Source organism: Hypanus sabinus, chromosome 11, assembly GCF_030144855.1.
Source record: "Hypanus sabinus isolate sHypSab1 chromosome 11, sHypSab1.hap1, whole genome shotgun sequence".
Taxonomy (NCBI): Eukaryota; Metazoa; Chordata; class Chondrichthyes; order Myliobatiformes; family Dasyatidae; genus Hypanus; species Hypanus sabinus.
Genome location: NC_082716.1, coordinates 4,332,048 through 4,350,254, shown reverse-complemented (window position 1 = coordinate 4,350,254; position 18,207 = coordinate 4,332,048). Strand labels below are relative to the sequence as shown.

The 18,207-nt window shown below is 45.2% G+C and overlaps 1 protein-coding gene across 1 annotated transcript in view; it reads right to left on the bottom strand.

Annotated features, from left to right (window-relative positions):
• Positions 1-18,207, bottom strand: part of LOC132401662 (collagen alpha-1(XXIV) chain) — a 511,504-nt gene that overhangs the window by 170,740 nt on the left and 322,557 nt on the right. The window contains exons 29-34 of the mRNA XM_059983704.1: positions 12,972-13,025; positions 9,083-9,127; positions 8,923-8,967; positions 5,666-5,719; positions 3,229-3,282; positions 1,112-1,165 (exon numbers count right to left, since the gene is read on the bottom strand). Of these exons, the coding sequence (XP_059839687.1) occupies positions 1,112-1,165; positions 3,229-3,282; positions 5,666-5,719; positions 8,923-8,967; positions 9,083-9,127; positions 12,972-13,025 (306 nt within the window). The remainder of the gene's footprint in view (positions 1-1,111; positions 1,166-3,228; positions 3,283-5,665; positions 5,720-8,922; positions 8,968-9,082; positions 9,128-12,971; positions 13,026-18,207) is intronic.

Genomic DNA, 18,207 nt, shown 5'->3' with positions numbered 1-18,207 from the left:
TTTTATTATTTTATTTTTTTCTTCTATATTATGTATCGCATTGAACTGCTGCTGCGAAGTTAACAAATTTCATGACACATGCTGATGATAATAAACCTGATTCTGATTCTGCTAGAGGCAGATACATGAGGGGTGTTTAAAAACTCTTAGAGAGGCACATGAATGGTAGAAAAGTGGAGGGCTTTGTAGGAGTGAAGGATTAGATTGACCTTAGAGTAGGTTAAAAGGCCAGCACAACATCATGAGCTGAAGGGCCTGTATTGTGCTGTAATGTTCTATGATCTAATAACATTATGACAGGTTTTTATATATAGAGGTGCCCATAAGTTGGGCATTTGTAAGCTAGTATAGGCATGAAGTTATGCTATTCTATATCTCAAGCCTGACTCTATCAGTCCTTAGGTACACTACCAGGTTCAGGAACAGTTATTACCCCTCAACCACCAGGAAAGAGGTGCAGGAGCCTCAGGACCCACACCACCAGGTTCAGGAACAGTTATTACCCCTCAACCATCAGGCTCCTGAACCAAAGAGGATAACTTCACTCATCACAACATTGAACTTATTTTACAACTTACAGACTCATTTTGAAGAAATCTACAACTCATGTTCTCAGTATTATTTATGTATATATATTTTAAATTATATTTGCACATTGTTTGGCAGTTTTCATTTCTGCATATTTTCACAAATTCCATTGTATTTCCTTATTTTCCCATGAACACCTGCAAGAAAATGAATCTCAATTCAGGATACGTTGACACATATGTACTTTGAAAATAAATTTACTTTGAATTTGACTTTGGGCTGGGTAGATTGTGGAAGTGTAATGAAATCCAGGCATCCAGGGACTGGCTACGAAAGTGGAGAGCCGCAGGGTATTACTGAATGAACAGTCTTCCTGGATGAATACAGCACACTCTTAATATCACCAGGAAATTGCTTTCCATTTTCTTTCTTTTTCAATCTTTTTATTGAATTTTTCTAGACAAATACATAGTGGTCATAATAGTACAAAGAGAGTGGGATTACATTGTTGGCAATTAATACATGTGAGTAGGAACTATACCATTTTCTGACCTCACTCAGAGAGCTGACAATCTGTTCCTACCTTGGCTCCACGTTCTCCTTGGTGACCAGCTTCTCCTTCCGGTCCCGGGAGTCCCTGTGTAATGAACACACCCATCACATTACACTAGAAAGCATTTTCTTATAGTAAAGTCATAGAACCCGTCTCCTAACTCCCCCAGTGTCAGTGCCCCATCTACACAGTGCAAGCCAGGAGGATGATGGGACTTGCCACTTGCTTGGATGACTCAAGATTCAAGTTTATTGATCACGTGTACATGGAACATACAGTGAAACGCCTTATTTGCATTAACAACCAACACAGCTGAGGATGTGCTGGCGGCAGTCTGCAAGTGTCATCACACTTTCTCGCGCCGACATAGAATCCCCACAAGTTCAGCAGAACAACACAGAACACAACAAACAACAAAACCGAGCAAGACCAAGCTCCATGCCTTCCTTCCACCCACCCACTTACACAGTTCCTCAACCCCAGGACGGGCCTCCAGCAGGGAAGGACCCAGGCTGCAGACAGTGGGCTTCGACCTCCCCAGTCTCACAGAGATTCTGGACGAGTGCGGTGTCATGGGACTTGGTAGCCTGCTCCCCATTCACCACGACTCACTCGTTCCTCCCACCAATGCACAATAGCAGTGGCTTGTACCATCTACACTGCTGGACAGACTGCTTAGTTTTAGATTAGATGTTTACTTGTTATTTTCTTAGGCAGGTTAACAATTAATTAGCCACTTATAGTTGAAGTAGTTCTTGCGTGCATCTAACTCCTTAGTAAGCTTCCTTAGTGGCATTTTATGCAAGTTCATTGTGTGGTAATACAAAGTAAGATTCTGGAAGCTTCTCTTGGTACTGCATTATCTGAATAAGATCTATCTCACTGGTTGACTCCTATCTACAAATTTGAATGGAATTTTCCTTATCAACGATTATAAAAGAGCTGCACCTGAAGTATCTTAGTGTTTTGTCTCTCCATTTACTGAGTAGACTTCTATTACAGATCGTTTCAATTTCTCTTTTTTCTGTTAATTCTTAATAAAACAATTGTGAAGAAGCAGGTTTTGTGCCTCTTTCCTGACTTCTGAAAGAAAGTTGGATTAAAAACATCCGAATCCAACCACAGGACACAATGCAGCAACTTGTCAAGACTTCTTCGACAGCTCCTTCAAAACCCACCAGCTCTACCGGGGAGCACAGAACTTAAAACGTGATATAGAGCATATAATATAAACAGGAAACAGAACACACAACACAGAACAGAACGCAGGAAACAGAACATAAAACCAAAACTGAGAAATGGAACATAGAATATAAAACAGAACATAGAATAGAGACATAGAACATTGGACACAGAACACAGAAGACAGAACTTAGAACAAAGAGGACATAGACATAGAACATAGAATGCAGAACATAGACAAGGGACATAGAACATAGAATGCCAAACACAAAATATAGAACATAGAACACAGAAGACAGACAAAGAATCCAGAAAACAGAATACAGAGCATATAAGGTATAACACAGAACATTGAACATTATAGCATAGAAACATAGAAAACCAACAGCATAATACAGGCCCTTCAGCCCACAAAGCTGTGCCGAATGTGTCCTTACCTTAGAACTATCTAGGCTTACCCATAGCTCTCTATTTTTCTAAGCTCCATGTATCCATCCGGGAGTCTCTTAAAAGACCCTATCGTTTCCACCTCCACCACCACCATCAGTAGCCCATTCCACGCACTCACCACTCTCAGTGTAAAAAAACTTACCTCCGATATCTCCTCTGTACCTACTTCCAAGCACCTTAGAACTGTGCCCTCTCGTCTTTTTAACCCTGGGGAAAAGCCTCTGACTACCCACATGATCAATGCCTCTCGTTATCTTGTACACCTCAAAGAGCATAAGTACAGGCTCTTTAGCCATGATGTTGTGCCAGCCTTTTAATAATACTTTGTGTTTAAAGATAAACCGACCTCTGGCAATGCCCCCCCCATCCTCCAATCACCTTAAAATTATGCCTGCTTGTTTTGGAAAGAAGTTTCTGGCTGTGCACTGGATCTCTGTACTCTGTACTCTGGTCATCTCTATCAAGTTAAAGTATAATAACAGCTGACGGAAACACCAAAATACATAAAGGTTTACCTCGGGACCAATTTCTCCAACAGGCCCAACTTCACCATTCTGTCCTCGAGGCCCCTGCACAGAGAATCATTGGTCAAAGAGATGTATTTGAAAATGTGAGTAATCAGTTTTGTTAAAAGGAGCAAAATCTAATCCTTTACTGACAAGTAAATTGGTAAGCCCAAGAGAATCTGCAGATGCTAGAAATCCAGAGCAACACACACAAGATGCTGGAAGAACTTAGCAGGCCAGGCAGCATCTAAGGAAATAAACAAACAGTGGACGTTTCGGCTGTGACCCTTGATCAGGACTGGAAGGGAAGGGGGAAGAAGCTGGAATGTCTGGAGAGGGGAGGGAGGACAAGCTGGAAGGTAATAGGTAAAGTCAGGTGGCTGTGGGAGGTGGGGGAAGGAAGTAACAAGCTGGGAGGTGATAGGTTGACAAGGTCAATGGCTCGAAAAGGAGTATCTGATAGGAGAGGAGAGTGGACCATGGGAGAAAGGGAAGGAGAAGGGCATCAGGAGGAAGTGATACGCAGGTAAGGAGATGAGGAGAGGTAAGAGGGGAGCCAGGGTGGGAGATGGGGGAGGGAAAATAACTGTAAGTTTGAGAAATGGATGTTCATGCCATCAGGTTGGAGGCTATCCAGTTGTAATGTGAGGTGTTGCTCCTTCAAGTTGAGAGTGGCCTCGTCGTTGCAGTAGAGGAGGCCATGAACCAACATGTTGGAATGGGAATGGAAATAAAAATTTAAATGATTAGCCACTGGGAAATCTTGCATTTTTCAGATGGAGTGAGGGTCCTTGGAAGACTAGTTAATTATTGTCACATATCATATTGTGAAATAATTGTCTTCCATAAAAGATCAGATCATTACACAATGCATTGAAGTAGAACCAGATAAAACAATAATAGAAAGCAGAATAAAGTGTTACAGTTAATGATGATATATTTTTAAGTTAGGATGATGTGAGACTGGGAAGGAACCCATGGGTGCCGGTGTTCCCCTGCACCCTCTGACTATGTCTCTGATTATAGGATGGGTGGGTTTGGAAGTGTTTGTGGGAGCAGTCTGTGTGAGTAGCCATGGTACACTCTGCAGCCACTGCATGCTGGTGGTGGAGGGAGAGGTGTTGAGGGGGAGGTTGGAGGTGGATGACATGCTGAAAATGGGTTGTTTTATCACATTGAAACCTAAATAACCTAAATAATGAAAGGCCTAAATAGAGTAGACATACAGACTGTAGTGGGGGAGTCTAGGACCAGACCACACAATCTCAGAAGGACATCCTTTTAGAACAGAGATGAGGAGGAATTCCTTTAGCTAGAGAGTGGTGAATCTGTGGAATTTAATGGAGGCCAAGCCACTGGGATATTTAAGATGGAGGTTGATAGGTTCTTGATTAGTCAGGGTGTCAAAGTTTAGGGGGAGAAGGCAGGGGAATGGGGTTGAGAGGGAAAATAACTCAGCCATGATGGGCTGAATGGCCTTACTCTGCTCGTATGCCTTTTGGTGTCGTTATCCTGAATGCTGTTAAATTTCTTCGATGTTGTTGGAACCACGCTCATCCAGACAGTTGGAGAGTGTCTCAACACACTCCGGTGGCCTCATATTTTCCTTTATTCACCGGCATGGTAGGAGGGTGGAACGGTAAGTGTAGCGGTGAGCGTATCACCTTGCAGTACCACAGAGCTGGGTGCAATTCCCCCTGCAGTCTGTTCTCCCCACGACCACGTGGGTTTCTTCCTGGTGCTCTGGTTTCCTCCCAGATTCCAAAGATGCACGGGTTAGGATTCGTGAGTTGTGGGCGTGCTGTTTTGGTGTCAGAGGTGTGGCAATACTTGTGGGCTGCCCTCAGATTGTGTTGGTCATTAGTGCAAACAACATTTTTCACTGACTATTTCAATGTTTCTATGTGCATGTGACAAATAGAGCTAAACTTTAAAATTTTAACATCTCTCTCTTTGGCATGAATTAACATTTTGATTGTGTTGTGTGACCATTTCTTCTCGGAGAGGCAGGGGAACTTCTGGGACTCTCTGTCCCAGTGGGCGTGGAGCCAGGATCAGTGAGGGTGGGGAGGGAAGTTTAAAGAGGAGGGAGAGAAATGTTTGACAGATCAGGGGACTGAGGGTGTTGGGGAACTGGCACCATAATATCTTATGGTCTTATGGCACAGAAGAGAAAATGAGGCCTGGGGCAGATTTGCATTGGTCACATTGAATGGTAGGACAGGACTAATGTGCCAAGTGGCCTTCTGCTCCAGTTGTCTTGTGCACTGGTGGAGAAGATTCATTGTTCCTATGGAGGGAGATAGATGTACACAGATTCAGTGAGGCAATGGGCACCGATAGGGCTAGCACAAGCAAGAAGGAAAGATCGGCCTCCTCCCTCCCTCTCTCCCCTTAAACATCCCATCACTGCACAGAGTCACAGTAGACTGAAGATCAACTCAACTGGTTGTCCAAGAGGTCCCATATCCCCAGAGCTTCCCGAAGGTCCAGGCAGCCCCTGAAACAAAGAAGAATGTGGATGAATCCTTAGTAGAGAGATCTCCTCATCCCCAAGATTTTGGTTAGATTTCTGATACTCTCTATTATCTTCCTACCTCAAAGAGACACCTTTTCCCATCCACTGAAAAAATGTTCTCCTCTACCTCCTCCTTTCAGACTCACCCTTTCCCTTATCCTCACTGACAACAGCAATGCTCCCTGACACCACCCCTCCCCGCCATCACAAGATGATTCCTGGAATGAAAGGGTTAATATATGAGGAGCATTGGATGGCTCTGGGCCTGTACTCTCTGGAGTTTAGAAGAATGAGGGGGTTCTCATTGAAACTTATTGAATATTGAAGGGCCTAGATAGAGTGGAGGCAGAGAGGATATTTCTGATAGAGGAGAGTCAGAGGGCACAGCCTCATAAAAGAGGGATGTCCGTTTAGAACAGAGATAAGGAGGAATTTATTTATCCAGAAGGTGGTGTCTCTGTGGAATTCATGCATGAACGTCTATGGAGGCCAAGTCATTGGATATATCTGAGGTGGAGCTTGATAGCTTCCTGATTTATCAGGGCATCAAAGGTTGCTGGGAGAAGGCAGGAAAAATTGGGGTTGAGAGGGATAACAAATCAGACATGATGGAATAAGGAGTTGACTCGATGGGCTGAATGTCTCATGGACCCTCCTTCTATTAGAGATGTATCCAACACCCTCTCTCAATCTCAGAGGCTCCCCGCTCCCTCTCTCAAACACAAAGCACGTTACCTGTCTCCAACTGAGATCGGCTCTCTCTCCTATTTAAACGCTAAGACTTGTAGGGGACCTGTTTTGGGGTTGGAGTGACCTGTCTATGTGAGTGAGTAAGTGTGGGTGTGGGTGGGGAGGGCTCATTTTACTGTCGTTCTGTGGGTGGCACTGCTTGTATTGATCCAGTGGGCAAGCTCTGCTGGCAACGGAATGTGTGCTGACACTTGTGTGCTGCCCTCGGGGTGTGTCGATTGTCAATGCAAATGATGCATCTCATTCCATCTTTCGATGTATATGTGATATGTAAGTCTAAATCCGAGCCTGTATATTACAACAAATCGACAGATCTCCTAGGGAAAAGGTCCAAAGGAGTTTCACGAGAATTATCCCAGGAATGAGAGGGTTAACAAATGAGGAGCGTTTGATAGCTCTGGGACTGTTCTCGCTGCAGTTTAGAAAAATGGAGCAGGGATCTCATTGAAACCTGTTGAATATTGAAATGCCTAGATAGAGTGGATGTGTGGAGGATGTTTCTATAGCTGGGGGAGTCTAGGACCAGAGGGCACAGCCTCAGAATAGAAGGACTTTCATTAAGAACAGAGATGAGGAGGAATTTTTTTTGAGCCAGAGGGTGGTGAATCTGTGGAATTCATTGCACGAATGGCTGTGGAGGCCAAGTCATTGGGTATATTTAAAGTGGAGGTTGAGAGGTTCTTGTGTAATCAGGGCATTAAAGGTTATGGAGAGAAGGCTGGAGAATGGGATTGATAATAAATAATAGGACCATCGCGAGTTGCACAACACTACTGCAGTTCAGGGCGTAGGAGTTCGATTCCAGCATCCTCTTTAAGCAAGTTCGTATGTTCTTTCCCTTGTGTGCGTAGGTTTCCTCTGGGTGCTCTGGATTCCCCATGGTCCAAAAACATACCTATTAGCACATTAATTGGCCTTTGTAAACCATCCTATGATGAGGCTCGGGTTAAATTGGTGGGTAGCTGGCCACATAACTCAGAGGGCCGGAAAGGCACGTTCCGCGCCATTTCTCTAAATTGATCAGCTGTGATGGAATGGAAGGGCAGAGTCAATGGGCCTAATGGCCTAATCCTGCTCCTGTGTCTTATGGTCTTACAGGCTGGCCGATAGATCTGGCTGTGAGTCTGAAATCTGATGAACAGTGTGGTCAGGTTTCCGGTATCTCCCCAGTGAAACAAAGCACAGGAAATCATACAGGCCCATCGGCCCAATTAAACTGTACTGACCATGTCACCTACCTCAACTGTCTGCATTTGACCCATATCCCTCTCAACTCTTTCCATCCAGATACAGTACTGTGCTAATCCTTTGGCACATATACGTATATTGCTAGGGTGCATAGGGCTTTTGCACAGTACTACACCTGTCCAAATGTCCCTTGGGCATTGTATTTGTACCCACTTTTACCACTTCCTCTGACAGCTCATTCCATCTACTCACAAACCTCTGTGGGTTTATACTGGGCACATTGTACTTAGACCATTTCAGCTCTCTTCTCACTGCTGCCATCAGGGAGGAGGAGCAGGTGCCTCAGGACCCACACCACCAGGTTCAGGAACAGTCATTACCCCTCAACCATCAGGCTCCTGAACCAGAGGGGAAAACTTTACTCACTCCAACACTGAAATGTTCCCACAATCTACGAACTCACTTTCAAGCACTCTTCATTTCATGTTCTCGATATTTATTGCTTATTTAGTTGTTGTTATTGTTTATTTTTGTGTTTGCACTGTCTTTTGCACTCTGGTTGTTTGTCTGTCTTGTTGGGTTTGGTTTTTCATTGATTCTATTGTGTTTCTTGTATTTATTGTGAATGCCCACAAAAATCTCAGGGTTGTAGATAGTGACATAGGTGTACTTTGAACTTTGTACAGTGCAAGCCCTTTAGCCCATGGCATTATTCCAACCTTTGAAGTGATACTAAGATCAATCTAACCCTTCCCTCGTACAAAGCTCTCCATTTTTCTATCATTCTTGTGCCTGAGAGTCTCTTAAACACTGCGAAAGTACCTGCCACTGCCGCCACCCTCTGTGTAAAAACTTACCTCTGATAACCCTTCTGTATTTTCCTCCAATCTCTTTAAAATTATGACCCCTTCTATGAACCATTTCTGCCCTGAGAAAAAGTCTCTGACTGTCCACTCTATCGATGCCTTTTATAATCTTGTACACCTCTATCAAATCACCTCCCATCCTCCTTTGCTCCAAAGAGAAAACCCCTAAATCACTCAATTTATCCTGACAAGACATGCTCTCTAATCCAGGCAGCATCCTGGTAAATCTTCTCTGCACCCTCTCTAAAGCTTCCACATCCTTCCTATAAAAAGGGGAGAAAGATGCCCACAAGAAAATGAATCTCAGGGTTGTATACGGCGACATATAAGTACTTTGATAATAAATTTACCTTGAACTTTGAAGAGCCCAAAGAGACTTACCGGAGCTCCCGGCATTCCCTGTTCTCCAGGATTCCCGGCTTTTCCCTGCAATTCAGAAGATGATGCAATGTAAAGAATTTGCAGAATAAACTCTGGTTGGACTGTGGAGACCCTCCCCTCTCTGAGATAGTCACAAATCTTAGCAAAGGTGCACACTTACAATGAGTCCTGTGTCACCTTGTGGTCCTGGGTCACCTCTCTCCCCCTGTAAGGCAAACAACAATTCAAAGGATCTGCCCTGTGTCCAGTGCGTAATGATATTGCAAAGGTCTCCGGAGAGAATCCTGACAGGCTGCATCACAACCTGGTATGGAAACACCATTGTCCAGGAATGAAAAATCCTACAAAAAGTAGTGGATGCAGCCCACAGGTAAAGCCCTCCCCACCAATGAGCACATTTACAAGGAGAGCTATTGCAGGAAAGCAGGGCCCCCACCATCCAGGTCATGCTCTCTTTTTGCTGCTGCTACTGGGAAGGAGGTACAGGAGCCACAGGACTCACTCCACCAGGTTCAGGAACATTTATTACCCCTCAACCATCAGGCTCTTGAACCAGCGTGGGTAACTTCATTCACCCCAACAATGAACTCATTCCACAACCTTGGACTCACTTTCAAGGACTCTTCATCTCATGTGCTCAATATTATCAATATTATGTATTACTGACTTATTATTATTGTTTTTTTTATTTTCACAGTTTGTCTCCTTCTGCACGTTGGTTGTTTGCTTGCGTGCAGTTTTTTATTAATGCTATTTCATTTCTTTGTTCTATTGTGAATTCCCACAAAAAATGAATCTCAGGGTTGTATATGTTGATATCGATACTTAGAAAATAAATTTACTTGGAACTCCATGTAACTCAGCATAATCAGGACGAGCCTCTGTGCTGATGAACCATGCCCCACAGTGTGGCACAAGGGCTCTGGAGACAGGTCGACAATCGTTCACTTGACTAACTCCCAGAATGAAAAAATTCTCCTCTCACGAGCAGCTAAAGAAGCTGGACCCCAATTCCATATGGTTTAAAGGAACAGGGGAGATCTTACTGAATCATCTCTGATCCTGAGTGGACAGGAGAGACTAGATGGGCAGAAGGGCCTGTTTCTGTGCTGAGTTCTTTGACTTTATGTGGAGATGTTTTCACCAGTGGGAGAGTCTGGAACAAGATGGGCACAGTTACAGGATTGGGGTTGACATTTAAAACGGAGGTTTGTAGGAACCTCTCACAGAAGGATAGGGATTTCTGGAATTCTCCACCCCAGGGGGTGTGGAGAATGGATCACGGGGTGGGGGGGAGGGGTTAATTTATTTATTTAGTGATACAGCACGAAGTAGGCCCCTCCAACCCTTTGAGCTAGTCTGCCCGAACAGCCCCACAATCCCTATTAACCCTGACCTAGTCACGGGACAATACCTGGTACGTCTTTGCACTGTGGGAGGGAGCTGGAGCCTATGCCTCCCACAGGGAAGACATACAGATCGGCGCCGACATTGAATGTCGAATTCCGAAATGCACTGAGAAGGAAGCAGTACCCCTCTGCAACTGTGGCGCCAAGAATGAGGAGGGAGAGAAACGTTTGACAGATGGTGAATTGAGGGCGGTGGGGTTAATTCCGCAGGAGAGATGAGGCTTGCGGAACACACATGAAATACTGGAGGAACTCGGCATTTCAGGCAGCTCCTATTTCCAGCAGCTGCAGAAACTCTTGCGATTCAGAGGCCTAGGGCAGATCGGCCATGGTTACATGGTGAAGGGATGAGCGTCCTACACCTTCTCCTCATAACTGATATTCTTATGCCTTTGTCAAACGTTATCAATGTGTTCGTCAGTGACAATAATCCTGAATCTGATCTGGACAACAAAACTTGGAAGTATTGAACAACATTCCATAAGACAAAGGAGCAGAATAAGTTCATTCGTCTCATTAAGTCTGGTCTTCCATTCCATGATGGGTGATTTATCATCCCTTTCAACCCCATTCTCCTGCCCTCTCCCCATAATCTGTGACCCCTGACTAATCAAGAACCTGTCAACCTTCACTTCAAATATACTGAATGACTTGGCTTCACAGCCATCTGTGGCAATGAATTCCAGAGATTCACTACCCTCTGGCTAAAGAAATTCCTCCTCATCTCTGTTCTAAATGGATATCTTTGTATTGTAAGGTTGTGCTTTCTTGTCCTAGCCTCTCCAACTATAATAAAATTAAGAATTAACCCGTGCACGTCCACTCTATCTAGGCCTTTTAATATTCAATAAGATCCCCTCTCCATTCTTCTAAACTCTGGTGAGTCATCAAATATAAAGAGCCATCAAATGCTCCTCGTACATTAACCCTTTCATTCTTGTGAACCTCCTATGGACCATCCCCAAAGCCAGCACACTTTTTTTTAGATAGGGGCCCAAAACTGTTCACAATACTCCAAGTGCAATCTGACCGGATTTAGTATGTTTTATGTATTACACTGCTTGCTGCTGCAAAACAACAGATTTGATGACATCCTGAATGTCAGTGATGATAAATCTGATTCTGATTCTGAATACTTTTCCAAGAGGGGTCTGGGATCTGGATCTCACTACCTGAGGGGGTGGTGAGGGCAGAGACCCTCACAACACTGACCTAGTATCTTGACGTTCACTTGAATCACCACGGCATAGGAGGGTACAGACTGAATGCTGGGGAGTGGGATTGGTGTAGATCAGAACTTGGTGGTCATCATAGTTAGACATGAAACCATTGCTGTCCAGATACATTTCATCCCTTCCTTCTCTCTCGCAGGAATTTCTGGACAAAACAAGGCATCTTCAACAACTTTCATCTACCACAATGTGACTGCTCTCAAGGTGGAGAGCAACACCTCATATTCCACTTGGGTAGCCTCTAGCCTGACAGCATGAACACCGATTTCTCCAACTTCTGCTATTTCTTTCACCTACCCCTTCCCTCTTCTTCAATGCCCTACTCTGGTCTCTCGCCTCTTCTCCTCACCTGCCTATCACCAGACCCTGGTGTCCCTCCTCCTTCCCCTTCTCTCATGGTTCAATCAGATTCCTTCCTCTCCAGCCCTTTACCTTTCCCACCTATCACCTCCAAGCTTCTTACTTCAGATTCAGATTCAGTTCAACCCCCTCCCCAACTCACCTGGCTTCACCTATCACCTCCAAGCTTCTTACTTCATCCCTCCTCCCTCACCCACCTGGCTTCACCTATAGAACATAGAACATAGAATGGAACAGCACAGTACAGGCCCTTTGGCCCACAATGTTGTGCCGACCCTTAAACCCTGCCTCCCATATAACCCCCCACCTTAAATTCCTCCATATACCTGTCTGGTAGTCTCTTAAATTTCACTAGTGTATCTGCCTCCACCACTGACTCAGGAAGTGCATTCCACGCACCAACCACTCTCTGAGTAAAAAACCTTCCTCTAATATCCCCCTTGAACTTCCCACCCCTTACCTCAAAGCCATGTTCTCTTGTACTGAGCAGTGGTGCCCTGGGGAAGAGGCGCTGGCTGTCCACTCTGTATTCCTCTTAATATCTTGTATACCTCTATCATGTCTCCTCTCATCCTCCTTCTCTCCAAAGAGTAAAGCCCTAGCTCCCTTAATCTCTGATCGTAATGCATACTCTCTAAACCAGGCAGCATCCTGGTAAATCTCCTCTGTACCCTTTCCACATCCTTTCTATAGTGAGGCGACCACCTTCTAGCTCGTCATTCTTCCCTTCCACCCAACTACTTATTCTGGCATCTTCTCCCTCCTTTCAGTCCTGATGAAGAGTCATGGCCGGAAATGTTGACTGTTTATTCTCTTCCATAGATGCTGCCTGACCTGCTAAGTTCCTCCAGCATTTTGTGCGTGTTGCTCTGGATTTCCAGCAAGTGGTAGAATCTCTTGTGTTTATCTTTTGTATAGAATCAGAGTTGTGGGCTCAAATTTTCCGACTCTAAGGGCACTCAATCCAAATACTGATTCAGTGAGCTTCAAATCGCTAGGAATGGATTCCCGAACTCCTCCTTGGTCATGTCACAAAGTAAATAATTACCTTTTTACCTGGAGGTCCTTGTTCCCCTGGCAGTCCATCCAGACCTCTTGGTCCCTGTAAAGTCAAAGGAAACCATGTGAATTGTTGCACTCCGCACACCATGGCTTCTGAATGTCATCTCCTCCACACTACCTCTCATGTCCAAAGTAAGGCACAGTGGGATTTGGATTTGCAATGTCCTGAATCGTTAACCCTGGCACCTCACTGTGTGGAAATTACAGCAAGACAAGGGTTAAGATGATGTTCTGACAGAGACAGTGAGTGGATGTTGTATAGTGTTGGAGCTGACTGTTTCATTCTTAGATTAGACAGTTTAATTGTTATTTTCTTTCCAGTCTGTGGATGTGTGGTGGAGAGTATACTGACTGGTTGCATCACTGCCTGGTATAGAAACACCAATACCCTTAAAAGGAAAATCCTACAAAAACTAGTGGATATGGGCCAGACCATCACAGGTAAAGTCCTCCCCTCCATTGAGCACTGTCGCAGGAAAGCAGCATCCATCATCAGGGACCCCGCCATCCAGACCATGCTCTCTTCTCACTGCTGCCAGCAGGAAAGAAGTACTGGAGCCTTAGGAACCTACACTACCAGATTCAGGAACAATTATTATTCCTCATCAGGCTCGGAGCAGAGAGGACAACTTTACTCAACTTCACTTGGCCCATCACAGAACTGTTCCCACAATCTATGAACTCACTTTCAAACACTCTTCTTCTCATGTTTTCGATATTTATTGCTTATTTATTAATCATTATTTATTTTTTGTTTAGTTTTGTATTTTCACAGTTTGCTGAATTTTGCACATTGGTTGTTTGCTTGTCCTATTGGGTGTGGTCTTACTTTGCTTCTATTGTGATTCTTGTATTTACTGTGAATACCCACAAGAAAATATGTCTCATGCTGACACACACACACATTATATGTATATGTACTGGAATAAGATGGCAGCAGGATAGCCTGCAGCAGCAGTGGCAGCGGACGGAGGCTGAGGTGGGAGAAACACAATGGGAACTGTGAGAGCTCATCTCTTCCAAAGGAGGGTTGGACAAGATCTTAAGGATCAAAATGTGTTTCCTGTTATTTTTTTTCCGGGAGACCGCCTCCATCTCCGACGTCTGCTCACAGCCCTTCGCCACCAGGCCCAGGCCCTGCTGCTCCATCCCTGGTGGACCCACCACAGCCGCCAGCCACCCCAACATCTGGCCTGGAGCTCAGCACGTCCCAAGTCCAGCTGACCCGGCTGGTAGCACCTGGTAAGGGTCCCTTGCTCAGGGTTACTAGCGATGGCCAACGGCGGACCAGCAGGAGACTGATGGGGGAGGCGAAGAGCTGCGACCTTGGAAGACAATGGTTGCTTTGCAAGCAGATGATGTACCAAGAAGAGAGGTGGTGATCTCTTTAAACTCACCCGGCAGAAGACAAAGGCAAGCCACTGCTGTGATCTGCTGAGAACATGATTTCCCAATATGTCAGTTTCAATAAAGGACCAAAACAACAGAGCGGCGTGGAAGGAAATCATCTGCCACCTGGAATTTCTAGATGCGAGCTAATTACGACGACGATATAAATGTACCTTGATAATTAACTTACTTTGAAATTTGAATTTTCAGTTTAACAATTAACTGTCTGCTAGTATTTTAAGTAATCCTTATATACATATAACAGTTTAATGTACTTCCTAGTGGTCAGTTGTTCCGTGTGTCCCCTAATGGTTATGCTAGACAGTCTGGAAGCTTCTCTTGGTGCTGCTTTATTTGAATAAGAGCTTTCTCATTGGTTGACTCTTATCTATGACTTGGAATGGATTTTTTTCTATCTATAGCATAAAAAGAGCTGCTCCATGCTGATTGCTATCTTTCTTTATCTCTCCCTCTTCAATCAGTAGACCTTTAAAACTATCTGTTTTCAACTCTCTCTGTCCTGTTAGCGTGTAATAGAATGATTGTGAAGCAGCAAGCTTTGTGCCTCTTTCCTGGCTTCTGAAAGAACCTTGGATTAAAACATTAAAATCCAGCAATAGTAACCCAAGCCGAACACGTGTGGAAGTAGCAGCAAGGCAACGGTGAAGATAAGGAGCTGATAGAGAGAGTGAGATTCAGGATTGACTCCTGTCATTTCCAGCACACAAGTGTAAAGGAGAATTAAATAATTGTCATTCTGAATCTGATGCAGAACAAAAAGGAACCAGAATCACATTTAATATCACCGGCATATGTCGTGAAATTTCTTAACTTCACAACAGCAGTACAATGGAGTACATAATAATAGAGAAAAGTAATTGTGACCTACAGTATAAATATGTATATTAAGTAGTTAGGTTAAATTAAAGTAGTGCAAAAAAAGAAATTAAAGAGTATTGAGGTAGTGTTCATGGGTTCAATGTCCATTCAGAAATCTGATGGCAGAGGGGTAGAAGCTGTTCCTGAATGTTTGAGAGTGTGTCTTCAGGCTCCTGTACCTCCTCCCTGATGGTAGCAATGAGAAGAGGGCGTATCCTAGGTGATGGGAGTCCTTAATAATGGATGCAGCCTTTTTGAGGGATAACTCTCTGAAGATGTCCTGGAGGCTGATGAGGGAGCAGGCTGATGATGGAGCTGGCTGAGTTTACAACTTTCTGCAGCATATTTCAATCCTGTGCTGTAGCGTTCCCCACCTTCCCAACATTCCCCCATTACCAGCTGGTGAGGCAGCCTCTCTATGCTACATAAGCAGAAACTTGCAAGTGTTTGAAGTGTTTTTGGTGACATAAATCTCCTCAAACTCTAAATGAAATACAGCTGCTGTCTTGTCTTCTTTGTAACTGCATCAAAATGTTGGATCCAGGTCAGATCCTCAGAGATATTGACACCCAGGAATTTGAAATTGCTCATTCTCTCCACTTCTGATCCCTCAATGAGGAATGGTGTGTGTTCCCTCATCTTATCCTTTCTAAAGTCCACAATCAGTTCTTTGGTCTTACTGATGTTGAGTGCCAGGTTGCTGCAGCAACACCACTCAACTAGCTGGTATATTTCACTGTCATAAGGGGACAGGAGGCTGGACCCCAAGTGCAGGATGCAGGCACTGAAGTACTAGGGGCAGGACGGGAACAACTAAACAATAGACAAAATGTGGAGACCATGGTGTGCGTGAGGGACATAGCATTCAAGGTGATTCTGGGGTTCCGGGAGAGTCTCAGAGTTCAGGCCAGGAGGATCCCAGAGTTCAGGCAAGGTCTAGGAGATCTCTGGGTGGGCCACATAACTCCTGGGCAGAGCCCAGATCTCCCAGGCAGGAACACAGGGGCCTGGGCAGGTCACAGGACACCTGGGTAGGTAGCAGGGCACAACCCATCAACAACGAGAGATAGGTAGGGGCAGAGACCTCTGGGTGGGCTACATAACTCCTAGGCAGGGCCTGGACCTCCCAGGCAGGAACACAGGGGACTGAGCAGGTAATGGGGCACCTGGGTAGGTTGCAGGGCACAACCCTTCAGCAGCAAGGGATGGAAAGGGGCAGAAACCTCTGGGCAGGCCACATAACTCCTGGGCAGGGCCCGGACCTCCCAGGCAGGAACACAGGGGCCTGAGCAGGTCATGGGGCACCTGGGTAGGTTGTGGGGCACAACCCATCAGCAGCAAGGGATGGAAAGGGGCAGAGTCCCCCACCAGGCAATGGTAGTCTGGCCAGGCTTGCCCAACAGAGGCAAGGGACAGGAAGGGAACTAGGTCCAGGGTGACTGCCAGACTTACTGGAAGAACTCATCTTTAACCAGGGGAACACCAAGGCAACCCCCCAACTCCACTCCAAGTCCCAGAGCCCCCTATTTACACTGCCAGCCAATAGGCATCAGGTGCGCCTCCTTGAGTCCCAACAAGCCACGATGATCCACAGGTGTGACTAATTGGGCTCAAGGGTGAAAGGAGGGATGGCTACAAGACCCGGAGTCCGGAGTCTGCGGACCGAATCAAGAACCGGAATGCAGGCTCCGGACCGCACCATAATACACTCCTGTACGCCCTCTCGTCACCTTCTGAGATTCTGCCAATAGTGATTGTATCATCAGCAACTTTATAGATGGTATTTGAGCTGTGCCTGGCCACATGGTCATGGGTGTAGAGAGAGTTGAGCAGCGGGCTAAGCACACATCCCTGAGGTGCACAAGTGTTGATCGTCAGCAAGGAGGAGATTCTATTTCCAATCCACACATAAAGTGTTTCCAGCTAGGAAGTTGAGGATCCAGTTGCAGAGGGAGGTACAGAGGCCCAGGTTTTGTAGCGTTTTGATCAGAACTGTAGGAATGATGGTTTTCAACACTGAGCATAATCATCCTGACATAGGTATTTGTATTGTTCGGATAATCCAAGGTCTCATAGAGAGACAATGAGATCGCGTTTGCTGTAGACCTGTGGTGGCAATAGGCAAATTACAGTGGGTCTAGGTCCTTGCTGAGGCAGGTGCTTATTCTAGCCATAATCAACTTCTCATAACACTTCATTACCATCAATGTGAGTTCTACTAGATGATTCTCGTTAAAGCAGCTCACCCTGCTCTTCTTGGGTTTTGTTATAATTGCTGCCATTTTGAAGCAGGTGGGAACTTCCGACTGTAGCAATGAGAGATAAAAATGCCTCATATCCCTTCCGCTAGTTGGTTTCCACAGGTTTTCAGGGCCTTAGCAGGTACTCCATCGGGGCTTGTCACCTTTCGAGGGCCTAATGTCAGCCTCTGAGATGGAGATCACAGGGTCACCAGGTGCAGCAGGGATCCTCATACCTGTAGTTTTATTCTCCCTTCCTATGCCAGAAGGTGTTGAGTTCATCTGGTAGTGAAGCATTGCCGCCATTCTTGCTAATGGGTTTTGCTTTGTAGGAAGTAATGTCCTGCAAACCCTGCCAGAGTTGACATGCATCCGATGTCACCTCCAACCTCGCTCAGAATTGTTTCTTCACTCTTGAAATACCTCTCTGCAAGATGTAGCTGGTTTTCTTATACAGACCTGGGTCACCAGACTTGAATGTCATAGCTCTAGCCCTCAGCAGACTACAGACCTCCTGATTCATTGACAGCTTTTGATTTGGGAATGTACAGCAGGTTTTTGTAGGCACACACTCATCCATGCAGGTTTTAATGAAATCAGTGACACCTGTGGCATACTCATTCAGACACGCAGCCGAATCCTTGAATACGGTCCAGACCACCAATTCAAAGCAGTCCTGTAAGCCCTCCCGTGCCTCGTCTATTCTTTCTTGAT